This window comes from Furipterus horrens, unplaced genomic scaffold, assembly GCF_987537825.1.
Source record: "Furipterus horrens unplaced genomic scaffold, mFurHor1.1.pri manual_scaffold_7, whole genome shotgun sequence".
In the NCBI taxonomy this organism is placed as follows: Eukaryota; Metazoa; Chordata; class Mammalia; order Chiroptera; family Furipteridae; genus Furipterus; species Furipterus horrens.
This window is the reverse complement of record NW_028327177.1, coordinates 92,443,920-92,468,394: the sequence shown is the minus strand read 5'-3', so window position 1 is coordinate 92,468,394 and position 24,475 is coordinate 92,443,920. Positions and strand designations below refer to the sequence as shown.

Genomic DNA, 24,475 nt, shown 5'->3' with positions numbered 1-24,475 from the left:
TTACCAAGAGCATGAAAAAGATCTGGAGAAAGTGAGGGAGCAGGCTGTGTGGCTCTCTGAGGGAAGAACACTCTTGGCCATGGAATGGCAAGTGCAAAGGCACTGAGGTGGGGCGTGGATGCTGGGTCGGAGGAGCTAGGCTGGCTGGAGCTGCATGAGCCAGGGTAGGGGGAGGGCAGTGGGAAGTAGGTCAGAGATGAAGAGGGAATTAGACTTATAGAACCTTCTAGATTGCAGAAAGGATTCTACTGGGAGCCCATGAAGGGCTCTGTGCAGAAGAATGGCAAGATCTGCCTTAGATTAACAGGATCATTTGGCTGCTCTGTGGACGACAGTCTATATGGGGTGGTGGCAGAAGCAAGGAGACCAGTTTGGAAGAGGCCACTGCAATATTCCAGATGCTGTTTTCCACTGTGCCCCTAGCACACAGCATGCTTCCTGGCACAGAGCAGGCACTCAACAAATATTTATTGAATGATGTGGGAATTAGTGATGTCCAAATGCTAGTTTTCAGAGTGGTGCCATGTAGACTATATGGAGAAGGTATGGAAAAACAGATCCCAGGTACTGCTGCTGGGGACCTTGATCCAATAGGTTTCTGATGGAGAGAGGAATATGGATTTTCAGTACAGTCTGCAGATAATTCTGGGCAGCAGGCAGGGCTGGCTTTCTGTATCAGTTAGTAATGTTTTTGTCTGCAAATAATAGAGACTGAGCAACAATGGCTTAAACAAAGAAAGCTTTATTTTTATTTATAATAATCCTGGAGGAGGATGGCTGCTGGCATTGGCTTGGTCAAATGATGATAGGGTCAATGTCACTGAGATCCTCTTGATAGCAAGAGGGCTGCTGTGGCTCCAGGCATCACATCATCAATCAAGACAGGAAGAAGGGAAGGGCAGGGAGGGGTTACCAATTGTCTATCTCTCTTATCAGAAGAGGATAAGCTTTCCCAAAAGTCCCTGTAGAAGTCCTCTTAAATGTCACTGCCCATACCTGCTCACATGCTCACCCTAAGCCGCAAAGGAGGTTGGGACAGTGATAATCTGGAACAGTGGGAGTTTGCTAGAGAGGAGTTGGGTCTGACCGCTGGAGAAAGAACAAGAGAGTCTGCTGTGGTTCCACTGGACGAGGGGTACCTGAGGTCCCTTCTACTTCCAGGGCTTTGTCTCCGTGATTTGCCGCCTCCATGAAGCATCCCTGGCAACCCCTGAGTGAAATGCTAAGGGGTCTACTCCAGCTTAGACACTCTCATGCTTCTCTTCACACGTCTGAACAACACATCAACCTCCGAGGTGGCTTCTGTGGGGAAGTGGTGGTCTTTATGAAGGAGAACACATCTTGAGCATTACCTCCCCACAGCAGTCTTTTAAAACATTGGTACCACATTCTCACCTTCAAGACCCTTTTAGAGCTCAACTTACATACATACACACACACACACACACACACACACAAATGTGCACGCGCAGCAGGTCTCTGTTCACATTCCTATGCTAGAACCACACGCAGGAAAGGCTGTCTCTGGCCACCCTCAAACTACACAGTCAGGAAGAAGACGAGGATGATCCCTTTCCTTGTGCAGGTCCCACTGCTGGTCAAGAACCAAACAGCACCCCGGTGGCAGCTGTTTCTGGCAGTTTTGGGGGTGAATACTTTTCTAGCACTGCTCAGTCACCTTAAACGGTGCATTTACAAAGCCAGAGGCAGGGTTTCTTCTTCAGGGAGAAAGAAAGAGGTCTGATTTATTCTTTAAATCTTTAAAAATGGGGGCAAAAGGTGAAAACATTTGATCTCACATGGGAGAAGTTTTTGAGAGTCACTGGAGCTGGCCCGGGTGATAAAAACCATGTGGGGGTGGGTTCCAGGTTCAGAGGCCGAAAATGGGGACTGGCGTCCATAAGGGTGGCAGTGGGGTCTTCAATCCCCTGTTTATATCTCCAGAAACCTATTGGAAACCACTGTATATTTGCTCTCCATAGATTTTAGGGAAAGGTAAGAAATTTTTTTTTTTGGCTAGAATTTCATCATAACAGGTAAGTAATGTAGATTGGCAATTATATACATCTCTGGTGAAAACTACAATCACATAGCTGACACAATTTGCTAGGCCTTAAAAGTATTCTGAGGCCTGGGGTCTGTGGGGTGGGCTGGATAATAAAAAACCTGAGGGCTGCAGAGGCGGGTGGGAACCCCCTGGGCACAGGCCCATGGGAGTTGAGGGGGCAGAGATGGTTTCAGGGATGATGTTTCCAATATTAGTGCCCCCGGATGCTTCAGCCTTGCTGCCTAGTGCGGTTCTAGAAGCTTGTTAGAAATGCAGAATCTCAGCCTCCACCCCAGGATCTACTGAATCAGAAGCTGTATTTTAACAAGATCCCCAGTGATTTGTAGGCACGATAACATTTGAGAAGCACTGTTCTAGATGCCTGGGAGCAGGAAGACTGCGGCCCTGACTAGGTGTGGCTACAAGGCCCAGACGGGGAGAGCTGTGGAGAGCAGAGGGTGTGGGTGAAAGGCTGGCAAACTCTAAGAAGCTGTCTTTGTTAGTACCCTTTCCACCTGCCCTGATGTGAGCCAGAAGGCGACCTGCGGGCTGCACTGCCCTTCCTTCCTCACCAAGGATGGCTGTACTTGAATCGTTTCCCCCTCAGTTGGCTTTTAAGGCAGGTGTCCTGAAATGCTCCAGTTAGTTGCTTCACACCTGGCTGCAGGTAAAACCGTGGTCAGGGAAATTCTCTGAGACCTCCGAGTCAGGCTGCCCAGAAAAGCAGAGCCCCCTGGGCAGAATGGAGGGTTTGTCAGGCCAGGGAGGCCCCTGTCCTTCCTTCCCCACTCAGCCAGGCAAATCTCGTCAGGGATCAGAAGTCCCTTCAGGCAGAGGTGCCATGTAAAAGTTTTCCCAGTAATGGCTTCCTCTTGGAGCAGGAGGGTGGGAGCTCAGGAGGAAAATCATGGGGCTTAGGGACCCCCAGCTTTGTGGATGGGGGAGGAGGGGAGAGGTATGCCCTCTGGGACAATGCCTTTTTACAGGAGCAAGTGTGAACATCACAGATGTCCCAAGGCCTGGGGGCCCAGGGCTGCCAGGTACAGAAGTGCTGGAGGAGGGTATGGGGCCAGGGGTGGGCCGTGGGTGTGCTGAGGCTCCACCAGCCAGCTCTACAGCACTCGCTCTTCACTTGTCAGCGTGGTAATTCTCCGCAGGTTTTCCCTGACTTTAATAAATTCGGGGGCATGATCCTCTTCCTTTTCTGGTGGTTTTTCCAGCTGAGAGAAAGAGGAGAGTAGTCAAGTGGATGCGGCTAGGAGAATTCTGAATTTCAAAAGTCACTGTGTTTGGACCAAAGGCCCTCTCTGGGGAAACAGAATCAGTGATCAGTTTTGCCACCAGCCTGGTGGCTGGGAGGACAGAGCCTGAGACTAAGTTCTGCCTGTGAAGCCTAGTTCATATTGATTACTTTACCTGGGCCTTAGGTCCCTCATTTCTAAAATGGGGATGCCACCTGTTTCAGAGAGCAGCTGTGAGAATGAAGTCAGAATCAGTGTGCAGTAGATTGGGCTGCTGAGGAAACTGAGGTTCAGAGAGGGGAAGCCACTGGCTCAAAGTCACACAGTGAAGTGAGTGGCAGGATGAGGACTCAAGCCACTCAATGGTGGACTCATGGTCAGTCCTCATTTTGCTCAACTAGCCAGCTGCAGCCACATGTAGAGCTCTTCCTTGGGCCAACTGACATTCCTGGAGGCACAAGACAGGCTGGGTGCCCCTCACTCACCTGGTTCAGCCTCTGCTGCCGTCTCAGCAGCTCCTGCTCAAAGGGGCACTGTAGCCGCTTGGCCTCCAGCTCCTCTTTCTTCTTCTTGATAATCTGGTTCCGCCTGCGGTGCTCTAGGACTCGCTGCAGCTCCGGCTTGCTGTCCACGCCCAGGCCCCTGGGGTAGGGGGAGCCGTCAGGAGACCCGAGCTCCTCCCATCCCATTCTCAGGGCTGCACCCTATGGTGACACTGACCTACACCATTATCTCATGCAATTCTCCTGGCAGACCCGGGGGTGGAACCCTTAGTGTCCCGTTATACAGAGAAGGGAAGTGAGGCTTCTACGACTTAAGACACTGGTCCAAAGGGGTTGAATGAGGATTTTCATCCAGGCCTGTTGGACTGCAGAGGCCAGGTTTTATGTTATTTCAGGTTTTTTCTCAGGATATGTTTCTAGAGGTGGGACTGTTGGGTCAGACTCATTTAAAAGATTTTGGGCACATTTTCTTCTGCCCCTTAGAAAAGGTTATCCTCTTTATACTTCTGTCTTCTATTTCTCCCCACCATCACCATCCAATCCTTTTACATTCTTGGTAGGCAAGAAATAATACATGGTTCTCGTTTGTTTCTTTCATTATTAATCACATCAAATAGTCTTTGAGATGTTTACCAGCTATTTGCATTTTTCTTTTTGAACTAACTACACCCATCTTTTGTTCATTTTTCCCTATGAATTTATGAGAGGTATGTATATATTTTTGTCTGTTATTTATATTGCAGGTATTTCCTCTGATTTGTCTTTAGGTTTTTAAAAAATTGTGATGATGACTGTAAAAGGCAACCCGAGAAATACTCATGATGTACTAAGAAGAAAACAAACAAACAACATCAATGGTATAAAATGTTACCTGCTGGAAGGTCCTTTGTACACAGCTGAAAATAAGAATGACAATCACAGCCTGCGCCAATACTAGAAGCGGCCAGGAGAGGGAGCTGTGAAGGCGCTGCCACCTTTCTCCTGGCACTGGTGAGCTGGGACTAGTTTCTGGCCAGGGAGCGGAAAGAGGCTCAGCTTCCCTCTCCACTAGTCTTCATCCCCTTAATTGCTGGGTTCTAGCACTGCCATCCTAGGCCTGTCTCTCTCACTGCATCCCCCGGCCTGCCTACTCCACTCATGCTCCCTCCAGGATTGAGAGCCTTCCCAGGACCACATGGTTCCTCTGGCATACCTCACAATCTATGCCCTAGCCACACCCAGCAGTTGGTGCTTCCTGTTTATTTGCACATACTCATCTATCTGCTGGGAACATACCCTATCAAAGCACCCATCACACCACCTGGTTATGCATCCATCCCCTCTGTTAAGGCAGGAACATTCCTTCTGTACCCCCAGGTCTGGTACAGTGCCTGGCACATAGTAGGTGCTGAGTAAATATATGTGGAGGCAAAGCACAAAGTGAGTAGCTTTTGGATCTTCACATTTTTTGTTGGTGACCATGTGGGATACCCCCAGCCTTCCTCAAGCTCTCAGAAGCCCCAGGATTACCACCAGGCCTGCCTTCCACAAGAGGCACCTCCTCAAACCTCAGTAGGCCTGAGGAGGTGCTTGCCAGGCTGAGAGGCAGCTGAGCTCTGTTCCCACCTTCTGTGGTTCATGAGAAGCTCTCGATGCAACTCTTGGTGGCTCCGGGAGGCTTTCACGGGGTTCAGCAGCTTCTTGGGCTTGATGAGCTCTGGATTCCACTCTCTGTACTCGGGCCGGGCCATCAGGCCACCAATGTCCGCCCGCTCCTTCTGGATCTCTGAGTACATGGAGGCTGTAGAAATAGGCAGAGGAGTTGGTCAGAGCTGGTCACAATCTCACCAGTCCCCTTGGGCACAGTAGAAGGGCAAGGGTTTTGGTGTTAGATGAACCTTGGCCACCTGCTTCTATGCAGCATTGGGTAGACTAGCTGACTTTCAGAGTCTTAGTTTCCTCAGTTGTGAGATGAAGACAATTGAACTTGTGCACAGGGTTGTTGTAAGGACCAGAGATGATGTTTGTAAAGCGGGGTATAGAGGCAAAGTGCTACTGCATCACAAAATATGGGTGACACATGCAAATGTTTTTGGCCTGACTTAAAAAAAAAGGCAATTGCCCTCCTATGAAAGGGATTACACTTGAGTTTGCTTTTCAATGAGCTCAGGAAAAGAAAAGATAGTTAAAAGGAGCAATATGTACTTGTTAAAGATAATTTGGGTAAATGATGTAATTAAAAGAAAATATCACTCCTTATTGTCCAACTTTCCTCTCCATAATTCCAAATTCCTCTTTGAAAGTATCCAGCTTTTCTTTCTCCAGATCAGAGAGGAGAGTTTAAAATCCCGAGACTGCTATGTCTCTAATTACAAAGGGACAGTTGTCATCTTTATTGCAGATGTCTGGCTTCTTGATGGCTTCACTTCTAACATAGCAGCTTGAAATTTGTCAATTTACTTGAAATTCAGGCTTCCTCCTCTACAAGCTGGCTACATATCCTTGAAGTGCACAAAGGTAAGTGCAGCGAGAGAAAGACAGGTAGATATTTCTTTTAAAAAGTCTCAGGGAGGTGACACAGCCTGGCCATTAGCTGCTTATAGTAATTAGAGTAGAAATTTATAGCTCTGCCCCCTTCATGAGTCCTGCTCTTCTGATATTGATCTCTGCTATATGCTAGGCACTGGCAGTGTCTGGTCTGGTATGTAGTAGATACTCAATTAATATTTCTTGGTAATTGATAATAGAAGCTTTGAGATTGTACCAATGAGGAAACCAAGGCTCCCAGAGGTTGATCTTGGGGAACCAGTGCCTTAAGGTATTTGGTTTCCATGAGGCAACTGAAGGGGTGTGTACCCACTTAACACACCAAGGTGAGTCCCCTCTCTTGAGGACCACCATGTTGCCCTTGGACAGACCATCACCCCCCCCCCCCAACTGGGAGGAAAATAAAAGCCATTCTCTGCCTGACCGGAGTTTTATGTGTAAGCAGGGGTTCTCCAAGTAATCTAGACAGGGATGGAGGGTCTGTGCCAAAACCTGGAAGTGGGTGATATCTCAGTGGGGTTGGAAATAGTGGAGGATTTGATGGGTTGTAAATTGCAAGGTGACATGCCAGGGAAATCAGGATCAAAAGGAAGACTACGCTTGGCAAATGGTGGCACTCCAGATACACGCTTGGCATTTCTATTATTACCCACTGTAGGATGCTTTTAGGAGTATTGCAGAGAGACCACATTTGTTAAAGTGCCGTGTAAACTGGAAAAAGTGTTAATTATTAGAAGATATTTTTAACATAGCCAGATTAAGTATCAGAGCATAGAGACATACCTGCTATTTTTTTTCTTTAATTCACATTGTTAGAACTCTTTGTAAAATGAGAATTCTAATGAATTTCCTTTCTTATCCTTTTTTTCATAAGGCTGTTTGTTTCCAGGTTATATCTTTCCTAATATTTTGGTTCTTAAAAATGATCGTGGTAATATTTAGTAGTTAGTTAAAATGGGCATTTGACAAAATAAACAGTTGGCTATAGCGATTCCCTCCCTGTTTAGAAATGTATTTTCTTAGTCTTTGGGATTAACTTGTCTGGGAGTCAATTTATTAGAATACCCTAATTTAGATTTTAGTTTTGGGAATTATTCCCCCACCCCATGATGCCTGTTCCCATTGCCAAGTCCCACCAATTGTTTAGCTGAGTAATTCTCAGCTGCATTCCATCCAGGCTGTTATCACACCACACTTACCTGCTGTAGCTTCTTGGCTATTTGTTCCTTAGTCCTTTGTGCCTCAAACAAGGCAGGAAACAGAAATAAGTTGTATAAATTTAGGAGAGAGCAGAATTAATATTTAAACGAGATATCACTATCTACCCAGAATTCCCAAATGTATTAACAGAAAAACATTTGGGACTAATGAGAGAGTTTAATAATATGCCCAGATACAAAGTAATTGCACAGAACCAAGAGCTCCCACATAACAGGAATGACCACTGAGAAAGTATATTATAATAAACATTCATCCTACAATGTTAGGTTTTCTATAACCTTCCACATATTGTGGTAGACACTGGACACCCTGAGGTGAACTAAGCACGAAAGGTTCCTGCTCTCACAGGCCCGACAGTCTCCTAGGGAAGCAGACAGTAGCACGTACACAGGTCAATAAAAGTAAATGATTGCAACTTGCAAGGAGCCTGCTGATGGAAGCAGAAGGGCTGCGATAGGGACCAACACCGGGACCCACCTTCAGCCAGGTGCAGGGGTAGGAACTCTCTGAGGAAGCGACCGTTCAGATCTGACGGTTGGAAGGAGGAGGGAGGCTGTATGGGGCAGAGGGAACAGGGTGTGTGACTCATGTACCTCGAACAAGCTTGGTCTGTTCAGGGAACAAAAAGCCACAGTGTGGCTGGAGTGGCGTGAGGGTTGACGGGTGGGTTCAAGTCCGGGAAAGATCACATTTGATTAGATTTTAAAAAGGCCATTCTCGCTGCTGTGTGGGGAAAAAAAGCTGTCAGCAGGTTTGGAGAATTTTTTTTTAAATCTGACTTTGGTTTTTTTCATTGCCCGTGGGCACCCTCGGTCTGTCCCGTTAAATGCCAGAGGGAAAACACCTGATTGGCTAGGCGGAGAATCTTCATCCCATAGGTCACCTGCTAGCCAATGGGTTTGCTGCACCGGGGCCAGGCCCCCACCGCGCGGTGAGGCGGGCACTCAGCCTCTGCGGAGAAGAGGGTTCCTGCATTTTCGTTCTGCTCTGGGCCCTGCAAATTATGTAGCCAGTTCTGCGCCCCAGGTCCAATCAGTGAGCAGCTCTGGCTCAAGATCTGCTCCAGGACTTTTTAAATAAGATGAAACCAGCGGTGAGCTGTAGCAGATGGTGTTTCTTGGAGGCCAGGGTGGTGTGGTGGCTGGAACAGGGATCGGGAAGGATGGGGTTGGTTCTCCATCCTAGAGCTGCAGGCTGGGAAAACCACTGCCTTTGCTAGTTAGGGTGCTGAACTCTAGCAGGCAACACGTGTGAGATCGGTGGACCCGGGGGTGGGGTAGCGGTGGTGGACGGGAGGGACAGGGCTTAGAGAGCTACTGGGCCAGCCTTCCTGACTTTTGTTCATCAAAAGAAGCCTCTGTGTAGAAGAGCTTCACCAAGGTGCTGGAACAAAGGAGGCTGCTCTGTGAAGTGCATGTGCTAAGCCAAGAAAATCTGAGCTCTCCTGGGGTCAGCTGGGCCTCCTGAGCAGAGGTGGGGGCCATCTCACGGCTGCGCTGGCCAGGTCTCTGAGGCTGCCAGGGTGTTCTGAGAGATCAAGACTCTGGGGGAATGGCCATGATGGGCAAAGAGGCGAGGTGAGGTGAGGTGAGCATCAGTTCATCTCCAAAAAGAAAAAAGATGATGTCCAAAGAAGAGCTGGCAGGGGAGAGGAAGAGGCAGTTGAGGAGAAAGTTAAGTGGCTAGTGAATATCCTTCACTGGTTGTCAAAGAAATGCAAAATGAAGCTAAATTTTATGGATGTCAGAGCCATTAGAACCTGGATTAAATCTGGTGCTGCCCCTTCTTAGCTTTGGGCAAGTTGACCTACCCTCTGCACCCTTGATTAGCACCCTTCATGAGATTGCTGCAGAATGAATGAGGTGATACTTGCAAGTTGCTTCACAAGTGCCTAGCACAGAGTCAAGGATTCTAAGTGCTGGCTACCAGGGCAGCCACGTATAGCAAGGCAGCCTGTGCACTGCACCACCCGGGGCTTCCCTCCTGTAGGTTAAACTATGAGTGGGGCCCCTAGAATTGCACAACATGGCCACCCCGTTAGCTATTAACAATTATCATTAATCAATCCCATTGCTTGTCTTGGATTAAGTTTTCTCATCTTCCTTAAAAACAGCACTGGTTAGCCCTGGCCTGTGTGGTTCAGTTTGGTTGGAATATCCTCCCGTAAACCAAAAGGTTGCGGGTTTGATTCTTGATCAGGGCACATGCCTAGATTGTGCGTTTGGTCCCGGTTGGGGTGCACTCGAGAGGCAATCAGTCGATGTTTCTCTCTCACATCTATGCTTTTATCCCTCTCTCTCCTTCCCTTTCCATCTCTCTAAAATCAGTAAGAATATCTTCAGATGAGGATTAAAAAACAAAAGCAAAACTGAACTGGTTATACCAGGGATTTTAACTCTGACTGAATATTGGCATGACCAGAAGAAGTTTGAAAAATACCAGTGCCTGAGCCTCACCCCAGGGATTCTGATTAAATTGGCTTGGGATGCCCTGCCTGGCCATCAGGATTTTAAAATAGCTCCCCAGGTGATTCCAGTAGTCAGCCAACTTTGTAAACCATGGGGTTAAAAAAAAGAAAAAAAGGAAAAAAAAAAAAAAAAAAAAAGCAAGCTTCTTTGCTTTGGCCTGAGAGATTTCAGCTGACTTGTTGGCCTGGTTATTGTGGGTGCATCTGATTAAAGTCACACTCTTAGCAGCTCTGTGACCTTGGATGGACCCCTCATCCTCTGTAAAGTTAAGATGCTGTGAAGATTGGATGAGCTCAAGTTCAGGACAGGGGTTGAGGCAGCCAGTAGGTGACAGCTAAATTGAATGTTTTGACTGACTACAAGATGGGCAAATCATTCACTCTTAACATGCAGACTGTGGGACTGACCTCATAGTGTGTATGTGTGTGTGTGTGTGTGTGTGGGCAGTTGGGGGAGGCTAATAAGAAGTCAGAGGAGAGATTGGGATCTTCTTGCTTGGTTCTTCCCTGGTTCTGCTGATGACCCAAAAGATCCCACGGCTCCTCCCCAGAAGCTCTGCAGGATGCCAGCCCCACTCCAGACAAGGCTCTGCTGGGATCACTAACTGCTCCCAGGGTGAGCTCACCAGGCTGCTGGGGCAGGCATGACTAATGTTAGAGTGGCAATAATCCCCCCCCCCCCCACTGGAGAGCAATAAGAAGAGATGGAAGAAAAGTGGCACTGATGGAGACCCAGGTCGCACTTCATCCTGAAAATAGCTGCGGGACCCTAAAATTGTCTAAGGCTTTAACGGCCCCTTCATCTGCCTTTCCCCTGTTGGTGATTCTGGCTCTGTCTTGGATGATATCAATGATAACAGACGTCACATAAACCAGTAAAGCAACATGATTAGGGCAGGTGTTTTGGAGGAGACAGACTAGGTTTGAATCATGGCCACACTCTTCCTAGCTATGTTACTTTAGGCAAATAGCTTACCTCTCTGAGCCCCTGTTCAGTGAGGATGATGGCAACACCTACTCAGAGGGCTGTGTGGAGAGTAAAATGATACAAGTGTGTGATGTGGTCAGCCCAGTGCCTGGCAGAGCAGTGCCCACTGAAGGAAAACTCCTATCCTGAGGGACCTGTGGTGAACACTTGGCATTTGGCGGTGCACCCACTTCCATCTGGATCTCACAATCACCCTAGGAGGCGGCCAGCAGTACTGTTGTATTATTCCCATTCCACAGATGAGAAAATCGAGGCTCAGAAAGGTCAAGCTACTTGTCCCAGGGCACACAGAATAAATGGCAAAGTTGGGACCTTCAGACTCCAGATTCAGTGCTCTTTCTATCATTCCACTACCCTCCAGGTGCAAAGTGATTTTCAGTCAACAAAGTGGGTTTACATTCCTTTTCTCTCTCTGGATAGTCAAGAAATCCCAATGAAGAGGCAATGTGAGCCCATTTTATAGATGAGAAAATGGAGGTCTGGTACCTGGAGGACACCCAGCTCATAAGGAATACCAACTCTCACTGGGCAGCCCAGCCCCAGAAGCTTTGGGCTTAAGCCAGATTCCACAGGCCTGTCTGCCCATGGCTGGTCTTTGTTTGGGAGGGGAGCAGATGGTGGCCTTCCCTCCCTGGGGTGTTGGTCAGTCTTCACTCCTCTGCCCTCCCTCCCCATACCCTTGTTCCTTGTTGCTGTTCAAGCTCCTGGGCTCAGAACACACCGGACTTTCTTGCTTCACCATTTCATGAAGTGCAGGGGCAGAGGAGAAGAGAGGCTGTGAAAACAACCACTGGCAAAGGAGAAAGAGGCATTCAGTGAAAGTGACAAGCGGGGCCACCGGATTTCCCAACACGTCTCGCTTTCTCCCCTCCCTGTGGGGAAAGTAGGGAAAGTGCCCGTTTGTACTTCACTGGCCAGCAACCAAAGAACTGTGCGTGTGGGAGCCACCTCCACATCTCCCAGCAGCTGTGGCCTGGATGCAGCCTCCACACCCCATGAGAAAATGACTTGAGACAAATTTCCTGAACATTTTGTTTGGGGCCACTGGGACCTCCCAGTCCCAGGGCTGGACATAGAAGGTCCTTAGCAAGGTTGGTGCACAATATTGTGCAGCTGATCAAGGAACAAGTGTCAGCTGACCAGCTACTCCTGCTAGCCCACCAGTGGCACGATGCCAGCCACTCCACCTGGCAGATACCTCAGGGGAAAGCTGGCAGTTACCACCAATGGAGCTAAAAACCACTCAGGATCCAAGTCACTCAGAGATACAGGTGCTGGGCTGCCTCACAACTGGGAAACAACCTGGGTTCAGTAGCATTTCCCAAAAGTGACACGCCCAGTCTTGAAATCCCTGATCTCTGGACCAATCCCAGACTTCTGGCCTTGTACCACAGAACACAAAAGCCAAATTCACCAAAAGGCAGGTGGTTGGCATGTCAACGTTGCGGTGTGCCTACCACATGCTGTGCTAAGCACCTCACAGACACATTTCATAAAATTCTTACAGGAGACTGAGGAGGTGGGTACTATTGTTATCCCTTTTTACAGATGAAATAACCAAGGCTCTGAGGGGCCATGTAATTTCCCCAGTCACACAGCCAGCAAAAGAAGGCGCTAGAATCTGAGGAGAGCTCTGTCTGATGCCAGAGCCTGTGTTCTCTCAGCCTTTTGTCCATCAGGGATGAAGAGAATTAAACTGCCATACTGTGTAACGATGAAGGTGGGCGAGTCAATCATGCAGATGAACTCAGATTCCTCTGAGGATTTAGAAGACAGAGATCAACAAGAATGGACGGCTGTATCTGAGAGCTCCTTCCACTTTGTCTCCTATCGTTTCTCCAAGCCCAGAGAGAAAGGAGGTACCTCCCCACTCATTTCACAGATGGGGAACATAGCCTGGGTAACTAAGCTCAACTAGGTCTGCTCCCCTCCCAGCTCACCCCAGTGCTCCAGGGCTGCCCTCCTAACCTCACACCTCCTCCTGGCAGAGCACCCAGTTCCATAGCAGGTGAAACAGAAGAGAAAAGGTCTTACTTCTCGGTGTCAGCGGGAAGGGGACTCAGGATGGTGTTGCTGGGTTCCTCACTCCACTGAGAAGTCCCAGACTAGCACAGAGGGCCGCCTCCAAAGGGCGGTTCTTAAAGCCCTGGGGAATGCAGGCAGCTGAAATGTGCAAGCAAGCAAGGCCACTTAGCGCTCCTGTTTGTTCTGTTATCAATAAAAAGGAACTGTTACTATAGTAACAAGTATTTCACTTGGTGCACAGCCACTTCCACAATGCAGAACACCGTGTCCAAGCCACACGTTTGACGGACACAAATAAACACCTATTTTGTCAGATTGGTGCGGCTTAAGAAACATGCCAAAGCTTTGTTCTGAGCAGGCAGCTCTCTGGAGGCATTTCCCTTGTTTCTAATGTGAGGGTCGGCAAGAGTGCAGTCTGGCACATCCCTGATGCAAAGGAAGCCAGGCTTCCTGCTGCTGGCCCGGGGTCTTTTGGGGTGTAAAGGGAGCGGGAAACAACACTGGGTCAGTTCTTGGCCACCCAGTGATGGATCCTAAACTCCACACACATTTCTTACTGGGTACCCTGAACTTCATCTGAACTTCAGAGAGGTGCTGACGGGACGTCCTCCTGGGAAGCATGCGGGGCAGTGGAAGCTCCAGGCACCTGGGTCAGTCCTGGCTTGAGCACCAGCCCCCTTGACAGCCACTCAATGCCCCTGAGCCTAGGTTTCTGTATTTGTCAAATGTGGAGAATACCAAGGTGGTTGGGAGAAACATAGATGACATCTCATTAGTGAAAGTAATTAGTCAATGTTCAGCAAGCAGGGCCTTTCCTGTGGAGAACTGGACTCGATGTGACCTGAGGGCAAGGCCCCAGCGTGCAGCAGTGGGCCTGGCAGGATAGGCACGTGGTAAGTCCTGGCTCAGGGGATGAATGTGTGGAAGCAAAAGGAATGTGTGTAGATGCCAGAGGCCAACCTAGGTGCTTATAGGTAATGGAGGTGTTCTTCTATTTTCAGAATCAGTGTTCACTTGAAACTTTGGAAGTGTTTTCTAGCTTTCTATCATTGTTCTTAGTTGCCTAGCAAGGAGGCTGGCATCTAGCAGTTAAACTTGGCTCTCTTCTCACCTTTACTTTCTCATGAAGAGTCTTTTTGTCTGGGAGTTGGTGAAGCACAGGACGTACACCAACCATGAACAGGGACATTAGGAATGCAATTTTGCCTCTTATAATTCATTTAACCAACATTTATTGAGTACCTACTATGTTTTTGACACTGTTCCAAGTGCTGGAGCTACAATGTGAATGAGACATGATATCTCTGTGCTCAAATAACCTACGCTGGAGGAGGTGGGGGTCAAACAAATAATAAGAAGACAAGAAAAATGCTGAGCTTTGATGAATGCTTTGATGACAGTAAGGCTGGGTGAGGTGAAAGGGAGGGGCTGGAGCTTAGTAAGGGTGGACACAGAGGAGGTGACATTTTAGGGAGGCCTGAATTGTGAGAAGGAGTCACAGGTGAAGACCGTTCACATAGGAGAGCATTGTAGGGAGTAAGATGAGCTAGTGGAACGGTCCCAGCGTGGGAATGAGCTTGGTATGGCGGAGGAAGGCCAGCGGGGCTGGAGTGTTGGGCCTGAGGAGAAGGTGGGAGATGAGGCTGGAGACAGGGATGGGGGCGGGGCTGGGGGCGGGGCTGGGGGCAGGTCAGGCATGTCCTGGGAGCCTTGGCCAAGCTGGCCCTTCTGGCGACACTCAGAGGGTCACAAGTGCTCAGGTGGAAAGTAACTTTTTGGAAACAACAAGTGTTCCTTTTTGCTTCTTCCTCCTAAATTCTGCTTCTTTTGAGGTACTTTGAATGGTAGCCTCCCCCAGCTTTCCATCCTGCTGTGGCTTAATTTCATCAAGTTCTGACATAGACAACAACAACTAAGTTCTTGTCAAACGACTTTTCCCGCCTCTGGTCCCACCCCCATGCTCTTCTGCTCCGCAAATGACTATATGGGCACTTCCTGGGGCCACAGTGATTTTTCTGAACCAACCCCAGTGCCTGCTGACAGCTGGAGGAATACGAGGAAGCCTGGGGTAGGGAACCGGAACCACTGACAGCCTCTCTCACCACCTAGAGGAGACAGAGCTCCATAACCCAGCTCACTCCAGAGGAACAGACTGTCGGTCCCCATGTCAGCACGACCTCCAAGCCTACTTTGTGTTTCCTTTACTGGAAGACTCTGATGGTAGTCCCAGAGCAACTGAGAGCCGAGGGAAGCTATGCAGGGACCCCGAAGTTGGGAGCCATTTCCCCAGGCAGTTGGGACTCACTGTACTTCTTCCACTAAAGCTCTTCTCACGGTTCAACTTGTGTACAAAACCATCAGTCTCACCCACTAGACCCCCAGCCTGAGGGCAGGGGCCTCCCCTTCTCCTTCTTAGTATTTCTGTCCCAGCACCAGGTGCTTAGTTACAACTGTTGACTTGCAGACAGCTAAAGCATTGACATCCCTGAGTTTGTTATAGCACCTTCTTGCTGTGTATGTTCATGTGTGTGTAACTGTAGGTGAGGTCAATGATCAAGAGCCACCATTTCCTCAGTCACATCCCATCAGTAAGTGATTTAGCTACACCCCATAATACGATGCAGTCAATAGCATGTCTATGTATTGAGCCAAAGAGATGTCCACTTCATGTTTAGTGAAAAAGCAAACTGCAAAACCACACGTATTACAACTTCCCCCCTTTTTTGCCAAGATAAAAAAGTTAGTACAGCTGACCCTTGAACAACGAGTGGGTCAGGGGCACCAACCCCCTGTGCAGTCAGAATCCCCTTATAACTGTTGACTCCCCAAAACTAATAGCTTACTGTTGACTAGAAGCCGTACCGATAACCTAAACAGTCTTAAGACATGTTTTTATGTTATATGTATTAATATTGTATTCTTACAAGAAAGTCAGCTAGAGAAAAAAGGTGTTACTAAGAAAAGTCACAAACAAGAGAAAAATACAGTTACAGTATTTATTGAAACAAATTTACCTATAGTGGACCTGTGCTGTTGAAATCCCATATTGTTCAAGGGTCAACTGTATATACATAGAGAAACAACCTGGAGGCATTATACACTAAACCGTTAACAGAGGTCAGTTTTAGATCAATGTATCTCAAATGTCAGTACTAGACATCATTTAGAATGAATGTTAAAGTGGAATTATTGGGCCATGCTCCTGGACTGCTATATCAGAACCTATGAGGGAGGGGCCTAGGAATCTGGATTTTAACATATGTCCCTGGGGATGTGTTTATATTTGGGACTTTTAGAACCACTAATCTATGATATAAAGTTACAGGCTTTTTTCCTTTGTCTCCATATTTTTGTAATGTTTGGGGCTTCAAAAAGACAATCAAGCATAGCTTTCTTTTGCTATCAGAAAAAAGCCATAAAGATTAAAAACATGAAAAAAAGAGCAACCTTTTCCCATTAACTGTAGTTATGATTCACATTTGGTTCAGTCATGTTCAGAGTGAACATCAGAAAGTAGAGACCTTCTGGGAACTTAGCCTTTTAGCAGTTTACTCCAGGTAATGGTCAAATTCTACCGCGGTTGCTGCCTCCTGCCTTGGCCTGTGTGGCTTTCCCTGGAGGCCTTCCTGTTCTCCTGAAAGGAGGACTCAGGTGTACTAGGGGCCTGGGTATCAGATTCAATCCTTGCAGGATTGAAGGGGGATCCCAGTGCTGAGCACATCCCTCCCACGCTTTCCTCCTAACCCTCTGAGATTTATTTTTTGGGGGAACAAGAGGAACGAAAGGAAGGAGAAGTGAAGACCTGGAGAGGCAGGTGTGAGTGCAAGCTCGGCAATCTTCCTGCAACTACAGTGGACTGTAGCTGCAGCTTGCATTAAAAAAAAAAACCCTCCAAAGACGGTTTTCCTTTCCTTTTTGCCCCTTTTCTCCAAGCCGACAGGCGCCTGGAACAGTTTATCTGGGCCCACAAACATCAGACAAGAAGTTTCCATGGCAACTCAAAACTTCCTCTCCAGCCCTGTATTCATTCTAATTCTTCAAGGCCACTTTTCAAGGCCTCAATGAGGGTTTTGAGAGCCACCCCCACAACAACCCTAAGATCCAACCTCCCCCCAACACCCCCTACCTGCTGGGCTGAAAGGACATGGGGGGAGAAGCTGTGTTGGCGGAAAAACTTGTCATGGGATCCACAGAGAGATTATAAAAGTAATGAGAGTTGCCTTTACAACAAGTTTGAACTAGGAAGAATTTACCCGGTGGAGGGATTCAAGTGTGAAAACAGGAAAGTGCGAGGGAGTGAGGAAGAACTGAGTCTTGTTTCAGAAAGCTGGCTGTCAACCCAGCTGCAATCAGACACAGTTAATCTGGTCTCTTAGCTGCCGAAGGACCCCGGGATGCCCCTGACCCTAGCACATTTTAATTCACTTGTAGCCACACAAGAGGTGGACACTGGATCTAGGGATGCAGAGAGGGATGTGTGTGAGGGTGAGTGTGTGTGTGTGTGTGTATGTGTACAGAAGAACCTGAGCAGTCCATAGCTTTTCAAGCCAAGCAAAGTTCCATGATTCCGGGCAGTGGGGTTGACAGACAAAGCAAATAAAAATGCAGCATGCCCAGCCCCGGCCTGTTGGCTCAGTTGGCTGTAGCTTTGTCCAGCACATCAAAAGGTCACAGGTTCACAGTGAGGGCACATACTTAAGTTGCGGGTTAGAGCCCTGTTTCTCTCACACATTGATGTTTCTCTGTCTTAAGTCAGTGAAAATATCTTCAGGTGAGGATTAAAAACAAAAAACAAAAAAATGCAGCATGTCCAGTTAAATGTGAACTTCAGATAAGTAATGAATAATTTTTTAGGCTCTAAAATATTATTTGTTTGTGTATTTGAAATTAAAATCTAACTGGGCACTATTTCACAGGGCAACCTTACTTGGCAGGCAGGGATGGAGGCTTTGGCTGCCCCTCTGGCTACAGAGGGGAAGTACAGTCGCTGATGCCCATGCAGCAGAGAGATGCTTCCCTCCCTGCCAGAAGCTTGGCCTGAGCTCCAGGTAGGAAGCTGGTGACGAAGCGCAGGGCCCTTTACTGGAGAACCGCATAGCCCACCAGACATGGCCAAGCAGGCGTGATTCCCCAGAGGTGATCCTTTCAGCTCAGTAGTTCACAGCCTGGGCTCTGGTGTCAACGTAGATACTACTCCTGACTCCACGGCCAGACAGCTAGGTGAACTTCAGCTCCCCATTTCCTCATCTCTAAAACGAGGCAGACATTCTTTTGAGGAATAAGGGAGATACTGCATGGGAAGCCCTTCACACAGTGCCTGCCACAGAGTCTGGGCTGCAAAGCGGTAGCTGTTATTTCAATAACCCATTTAAGAACATGAAAGATGTTCATCCAAGTGAAAAAAGTGTGATCAAAGGCTGGAGTCAGTCCAGTCTCAGCAATGTAAAACAAATGCACTACCACGTGCACAAACTATGCATAGCAAAGACTGGAAGGAGACATCCCCAGTGTCCCCAGTGGCTGCTTATGGTTAGTAGGATTTTGGGTAAGGCTTCTCTTTAGTCTTGATTTCTCAAAACATTCATGGTGAGCCTGTATTACTTTAATATTAAGAAATTATTTTAAAATAATTTGGGATGACATTTTCTAAAAGTGTTATATTACTTTGGGAGCACATGAGGCTACTGTATGAAAATGGCTGCCATTTTGGGTTTGATTCTACAATACTGTCTTTGGAGGCTTCTGAAGGTTGAGGGGGGAGGGGCTCTTGCCTCTTCCGTAGATGGCCCAGTGGCTCCTTGCTCTCCCTTGTGTGAGACAGCCAGAGCACACAGCCTACCCCTGATTGGCTGCATGACCATAGGCAAGTCTTGTTACCTTCTTAGCCTCAGTTTTCTATTTTTTAAATAGGAGTTAATACTACTTACCTCCCTGAGAAGAGGAAGGGACCTATCTGTTTTATTTATCAGTACATCCCTGTGCCTTGCATAGGGCCTAGTGAATAACAGTGGTTAATAAATATTGGTTGAATGATTAAATGAATGAAGTTCATGAGATGTACAGCATTTGGCAGAGAGTGGCAATAACAAGTGACCAACAATCATTTGCCATTGCTATTACTATTCTCAGAAGGTGTGCAGACATTGGCATAGATGGGCCCAAGTTTGAATGTGTATTCTACCCTGTGTGGGATGAATAAGGTTCCTTAGCAGGGCCATGGGCAAGCTGCTTCAGCTCTCTGAGCCCCAGTCTGCTCATCCATTGAATGGGGATGACAATTAGCAGTGACCTTGCAGGGCTGTGAAGACAGAATGAGCCAGAGGCACAATGCCTAGCACAGCGTAAGTGGCCACAGCCACAGGCCTCTGCTCCCCTCCTGGCTCTGTCGCTGTGTGAATACTGTGATCAGGCAAGCAAGCATGCAGCCCCTGGACTGACTCTAAGGTGTCTGCTAGTTTGATCGGGTTGCCAGCGAAAAATACTACCTTTGGAATGAGGCTCATAGCCGCAGCTCCAAGTTAGAGGAAACAGCATTTCAGGTTAGAGACACTCTCTCCTCATCTTTGTGAGAAGATAGGAACTGTGTGGGGACATTTAGGAGTGAATGCTAGGTGGCGAAGTCACTGGAGCTGGGATTTGAAGTCGGAGTCAGAGAGCTCCTCCCTTTCTGCCGCCCAGCTCAGCCAGATTTAAGACCCTCCCCCAGGAAGGCGCCGCCAGCCCTGAAGTCTTGGCCAGCCCTTGCTTTTGGACTTAGAGACTCGTTGTTCCAGTGTTCCCAAGCAGTAGCTCCCCGGCGGGACGTCCCCGGGGCGGAGCCAGTCTAAGTGCGAAAGGCAATCGGTCCCACAGCACACGGCTTGCAGGGGCCGGTACCACCGCTGCAGACGTGCAGCCAACCTTTGGTCTCTCGCTTTGGGCTCCAGGGGTCTGCGGGCAGGACTACGGGGTGGGGGCGGTCCCTGCCCACCGCAGAGGGTCACTGCCCGGTGAGCGCATGTCCCTTGATGGTTTCTAATCACGTACCCCTCAAAGGCAGGTACCTACGGGAGACCGATCTTCACCTTCTCTCGAGCACAAAGTCCGGAAGAAAACGCCGCAAACGCTTACTGCGGGCATTCTTTTTCTTTTCTCTACACTCCTGTGTTTTCCAAATTATTTGTACACTGACCATATGTTACGTTTTGTTTCATTTTCCTAAATTAAAAAAGAAAAACAACCCTCTTTCTGTCTTGAGCAGAAAAGTAATATGTGTACTTCAAATAAACCAAAAGACAAATAGGAGAAAACACACTTGTCATCTAACTTTCACCCTACAAAACGACGGCTCTTGTATTTCCTTCCAAGTCTTTTGCTCCTTAAATGACACATAGAAAAAACGGTTGCTCGTTTTCCAGTAACTTGCTCTCTCTCCTTCCGAGAGAGAGGGAGAGAGAATATAAAGATCCCCAAAAAGAAGGAATAAAGGAAGGAAAGACAAAAAAGAAGAATGGTAGAAGGTAATTAAGAAGAATGAAAGAAAAGAGGAATAAAGGAAAGGAAAGGAACGGAGGGAAGCAGAGCAGGGGAAGACCAAAGTGCCCTGCGGCGGGCTGGCAGGGAGCTGAACTCGGGGCGCCCACCATGCCCTCCTCGAGCTCTTCTGAGTCGGAGGCTTCGTGGCCTCGCCCCCACTTACCCGACCTGAGCAGCACTGCCCGGTAGAGCCCCGTGGCCTCGGCGGGCCCCCGTGCCCGCTCGCCCAGCCTCTGCGCCATGCTCCCGCGCGCCCGACAGCGGAGCGGGCACTGCGGGCCGGGAGCGCACGGTGGAGCGTAGTTCGGAGCCGGAGCGTCTCCGCTGCTGTGACGCGGCTCCGAGGCTAAAACCCCGCCGTGGATCAGGTTACCGCGGCGCTCCGGACGCCGGGCACAGAGGCGCCGCGGGGGGGAGGAACAGGGGATAAGGGCAAGGGTACGTGTACCCGCTCAGGCAGCAGGCAGGGCGCAGGTAAGCGTCTGGTATGAGGACTCCTGGCACCGCTGTTCCAGGTCCAAGACGAGAACCGCGTGCCCTGATTTCAAGCTTTGGTCTCCTACCTACTCTTCATTTCCCTGGCTGCTGGCCTCGTTGAATGCTACAAGCAGGTGTGGGGGCCTGAAGTGCCATCCTTAGGGTCGAATCCCAGAGCCACCAATTAACAGCTGTGCGACTCCACGATTTAATTACCTAACCTTGCAGAGTCTCAGTTTTCTCATCTGTAAAATGGGTACAGGGTTGTAAGTGTAACTGATAAGTCTTGGAACAGTGGCTAGCATAGAATGAACACTGTATACTGGTATTTTTCAAAAGGTGTTCCAAGGCATCCTGGGGTGAAGCAGAGAACTGCACTGAGGGAAGAAGCTTGTGGCAGGAAACCTGTGGACTCCATAGATTGATTTCTTTGGCTTTGTGGACTCTCCTTAACAGAAGAGATGGGAGGACCAACCAAAAGGGTCTAAAGGTGGGGGTGGGGGGCAAAATCAACCAGGTGGATTTGGAAGATATGAGAAAATGACAGTTTTGATTATCTACTGTACGTCTGGTCTGTGTTAAGACTCTTCTAAAGTGAAACAAAACAAAGCAAAACACTAATGTTTACTGTGTGCTTTACATCCTATTTTGTTTAATCTTCACAACCCTGTGAATTAGCGTCTATTAGTCTTCCAATTTTACAGATAAGCAAACTGAGGCTCATAGAGGTAACACAATTTGAGATCACAGTATGGAGCTGGGATACAAACTCAGACGGTCTGACCTCAGACATGGGCCTCTCTGTTATCTCATTGACTCTTTATAAAAGTACTGACAGGTGGGTATTATCTCCAGTTTAGAGATGAAATAATTCGGACTCAGGGAGGTGAGGTGACTTGCTCATGTTCACACAGCTAGTTGGAGGAGCCAAGGCCCAACCCAGTCTCTACCCACAAAACTAGTGCCCCTGAAATCAACAGACCCCCTGGAGCTGTCCAACGCACTAGATGGCAGCCGTTAAGGTGGTATCTGTATGGGCCAGGGAATCTTGAGCTGGCTGTTGGGGCCTCGGTCACAGAGTATCACCTCCATCTGCCTCTGTGTCCTTTCCAGCCTTGCTGTCTCCTAGGCCAACTGCCAGCCAATTCCTCTCTGGTTGGCCCTTGGCCATTGCTCAGTCCCAGCTTCTGCTCTGATTCAGAGGTCCCTGTACTTCTCTGATCCCCAGTCACCACCTAGGGTCCCAAGGACCCAAGTGACACACTTTGATCTTCTGAGACCTCATTGATTAGCCCGACTGATCATGTTTCTCATCAACAACCAGCCACCATGAATGCCAGTCACAATGCCAGACATCTGGCATTTGCTACCTCATATCCATTCTTCAGAGGATCAAATTACATTCAATTTACCATTCATCTCACTTAATCCACTCTTTGATCAAGTATGGTTATGCCCCTTTCAGAAATGAGGAAAATAAGGCTCAAGTGAATTGCCCAAGATCCCATAACTAGTTAGTTGTGGAGCTGTCAGTTGAACCCAGATGGCACCGAAGCTTTTGCCGCAGGGGGAAAGCCACGCCAGCTATTGAACAAGGTGGGGGTTCAGGAAAATTGTGACTAGGAATGTGTGTTTACAGAGCATTCCAAAAGGATTCACTCAGGTTGCACTCCTGAGGAATTCTTAGGTAGGTCCGACTTACCTGAGTCATTTAGTCTCTGCTTCTCATTTTCATTATGAAATATGGCCTGAGGTGAGTATTCTTTCTGTGAACAGAAAGAAAGTGGGTGGAGGTGAGGCCCTTCTGTTCCCTGGTAGGGGAGAAGTGATGAGATTTTCATAGTGTCTCTGAGTCTTTTGACTACAGAAGGGACTGGTCAGGGTCAAAATCCTCACCAGAGAAACAAATTACTTTCGTTGGAGTGTGTGTGTGTGTGTGTGTGTGTGTGTGTGTGTGTGTGTGTGTGTGTGTTGGGGGCAATTTATGAGATTCATACTTTTTTTTAGAGAAACATTGAGAAGATAGTACAGAGAGTTTCTTATACTTCCACCCAGTTTCTCTAGTTATAATTAATGAACCAATTTTGATATATTATTATTAACTAAAGCCATGTCTCCCTAGGCTCCTCTTGGCTCTGACAGTTTCTCAGACTCTGGTTTTGATGACCTTGACAATTTTGAAGAGTACTGAGATTCATGTCCTTTTTTACATTGGGATCTTATCCACATAGTTTCTTCTCCTTGGTCTGCCTTCTCCCTACTTCCCTGGCAAACTCCTCATCTCTCAAGGCACAAAGGTTCAGGTTTTAGTTCTCAAGGTCAGTTCTTCATCTTTTCTCCCTCTACACTTGTGACTTTAAGGACAATTCTAAACCAATGATCCTCAAATGTGTATTTCCAATCCAGACTTTCACTTTGAGCTTAAACATTGTCCAATAGGCTACTTGGGATCTCCACTTGAAAGCCTAATAGGCTAACCCTGGCTGGTGTGGCTCAGAGGATTGAGTATGGGTCTGTGAAGCAGAGGGTCCCTGGTTCGATTCCCAGACAGGGCACATGTCTGGGTTGTGAGCCAGGTCCCCAGCTGGGGGTGTACAAGAGGCAACCACACATTGATGTTTCTCTCCCTCTTTCTCTCTCCCTTCCCATCTCTCTAAAAATAAATAAAATCTTAAAAAGAAAAAAAAAAAAAAGAAAGTCTAATAGGCTGAACTCACAGTAGTCCAAACAGAACCCTTGACCACTCCAGCCCCCAACCTGTTCCTCTGCTATACCTCCATGCTATACCTCCATCTTGGCAACTGGCTCCTGGCCTTATCCCTCGGACAGAAACTGGGGGTCTGCCTTGCCCTGTCTTTCTGAAACTGTGTAGTGCTCAAGTCACTGAGCCCTGGTGGGATTACCTCCTGGGATCTTTTCAATCCCTCCTCCTCTCCCCGAGCCCAGCCCCGACTCCTGCACGCCTGGAGGCCTGCAGTAGTTTGTTCTCCTTCAAGTCATGGTCCACAGAGACTCCAGAGAAAGCTTTTAAAATGTAACTCAGACTCTGATCCTGTCCTGCCAAAAACCCTTGGGTGCCTTCCCTTGCACTTGGAATCAAACTCGCATGCCTTTCCTTGACCTTCAAAACCTCTTCAACCTGGACCCTCCCTGCCAGCCTCTCAAATCTCATCTGTTTGTTTCTTCAAATGTTCAAGGGCTCGGGATGCCTCCGTGAAGAAAACAAAGGCCCTTGAGCTTGTGTAGCTGACATGCTAGTGGGAGAGAGAGTCGACAATGAATAAGTGAAGTAGAAAGTATGTTGGAAGGTGATAGAGACTGTGGAACAAAGGAAGATTAGAGGAGAGGTAGTGGTGAGTGTGGGCCGTATGTGGCAGTAAGTGGCTGTTCAGGAGGTCATTGGGAAAGGGAGATGTGAGCACATGCCTTGAAGGAAGCGGCGTGTTACCAGAGCAGGGGGTCTTG

The 24,475-nt window shown here is 48.2% G+C and overlaps 1 protein-coding gene across 4 annotated transcripts in view; it reads right to left on the bottom strand.

Moving 5' to 3' along the window:
• Positions 1–1,901: 1,901 nt before the first annotated feature.
• FAM107A (family with sequence similarity 107 member A) overlaps positions 1,902–24,475 on the bottom strand; it is a 59,067-nt gene continuing 36,493 nt past the window's right edge. Inside the window, exons 2-5 of one of the 4 annotated variants that reach the window (XM_090283909.1) lie at positions 22,713–22,776; positions 5,397–5,571; positions 3,774–3,930; positions 1,902–3,267 (exon numbers count right to left, since the gene is read on the bottom strand). In XM_090283909.1, coding sequence (XP_090140035.1) covers positions 3,160–3,267; positions 3,774–3,930; positions 5,397–5,571; positions 22,713–22,776 — 504 coding nt within the window. In that variant the 3' untranslated portion in view covers positions 1,902–3,159. Of the gene's footprint in view, positions 3,268–3,773; positions 3,931–5,396; positions 5,572–13,027; positions 13,149–20,696; positions 21,005–22,712; positions 22,777–24,475 lie in introns of those variants that run through there. The other 3 variants (XM_090283907.1, XM_090283908.1, XM_090283911.1) reach the window with 3 other exon arrangements.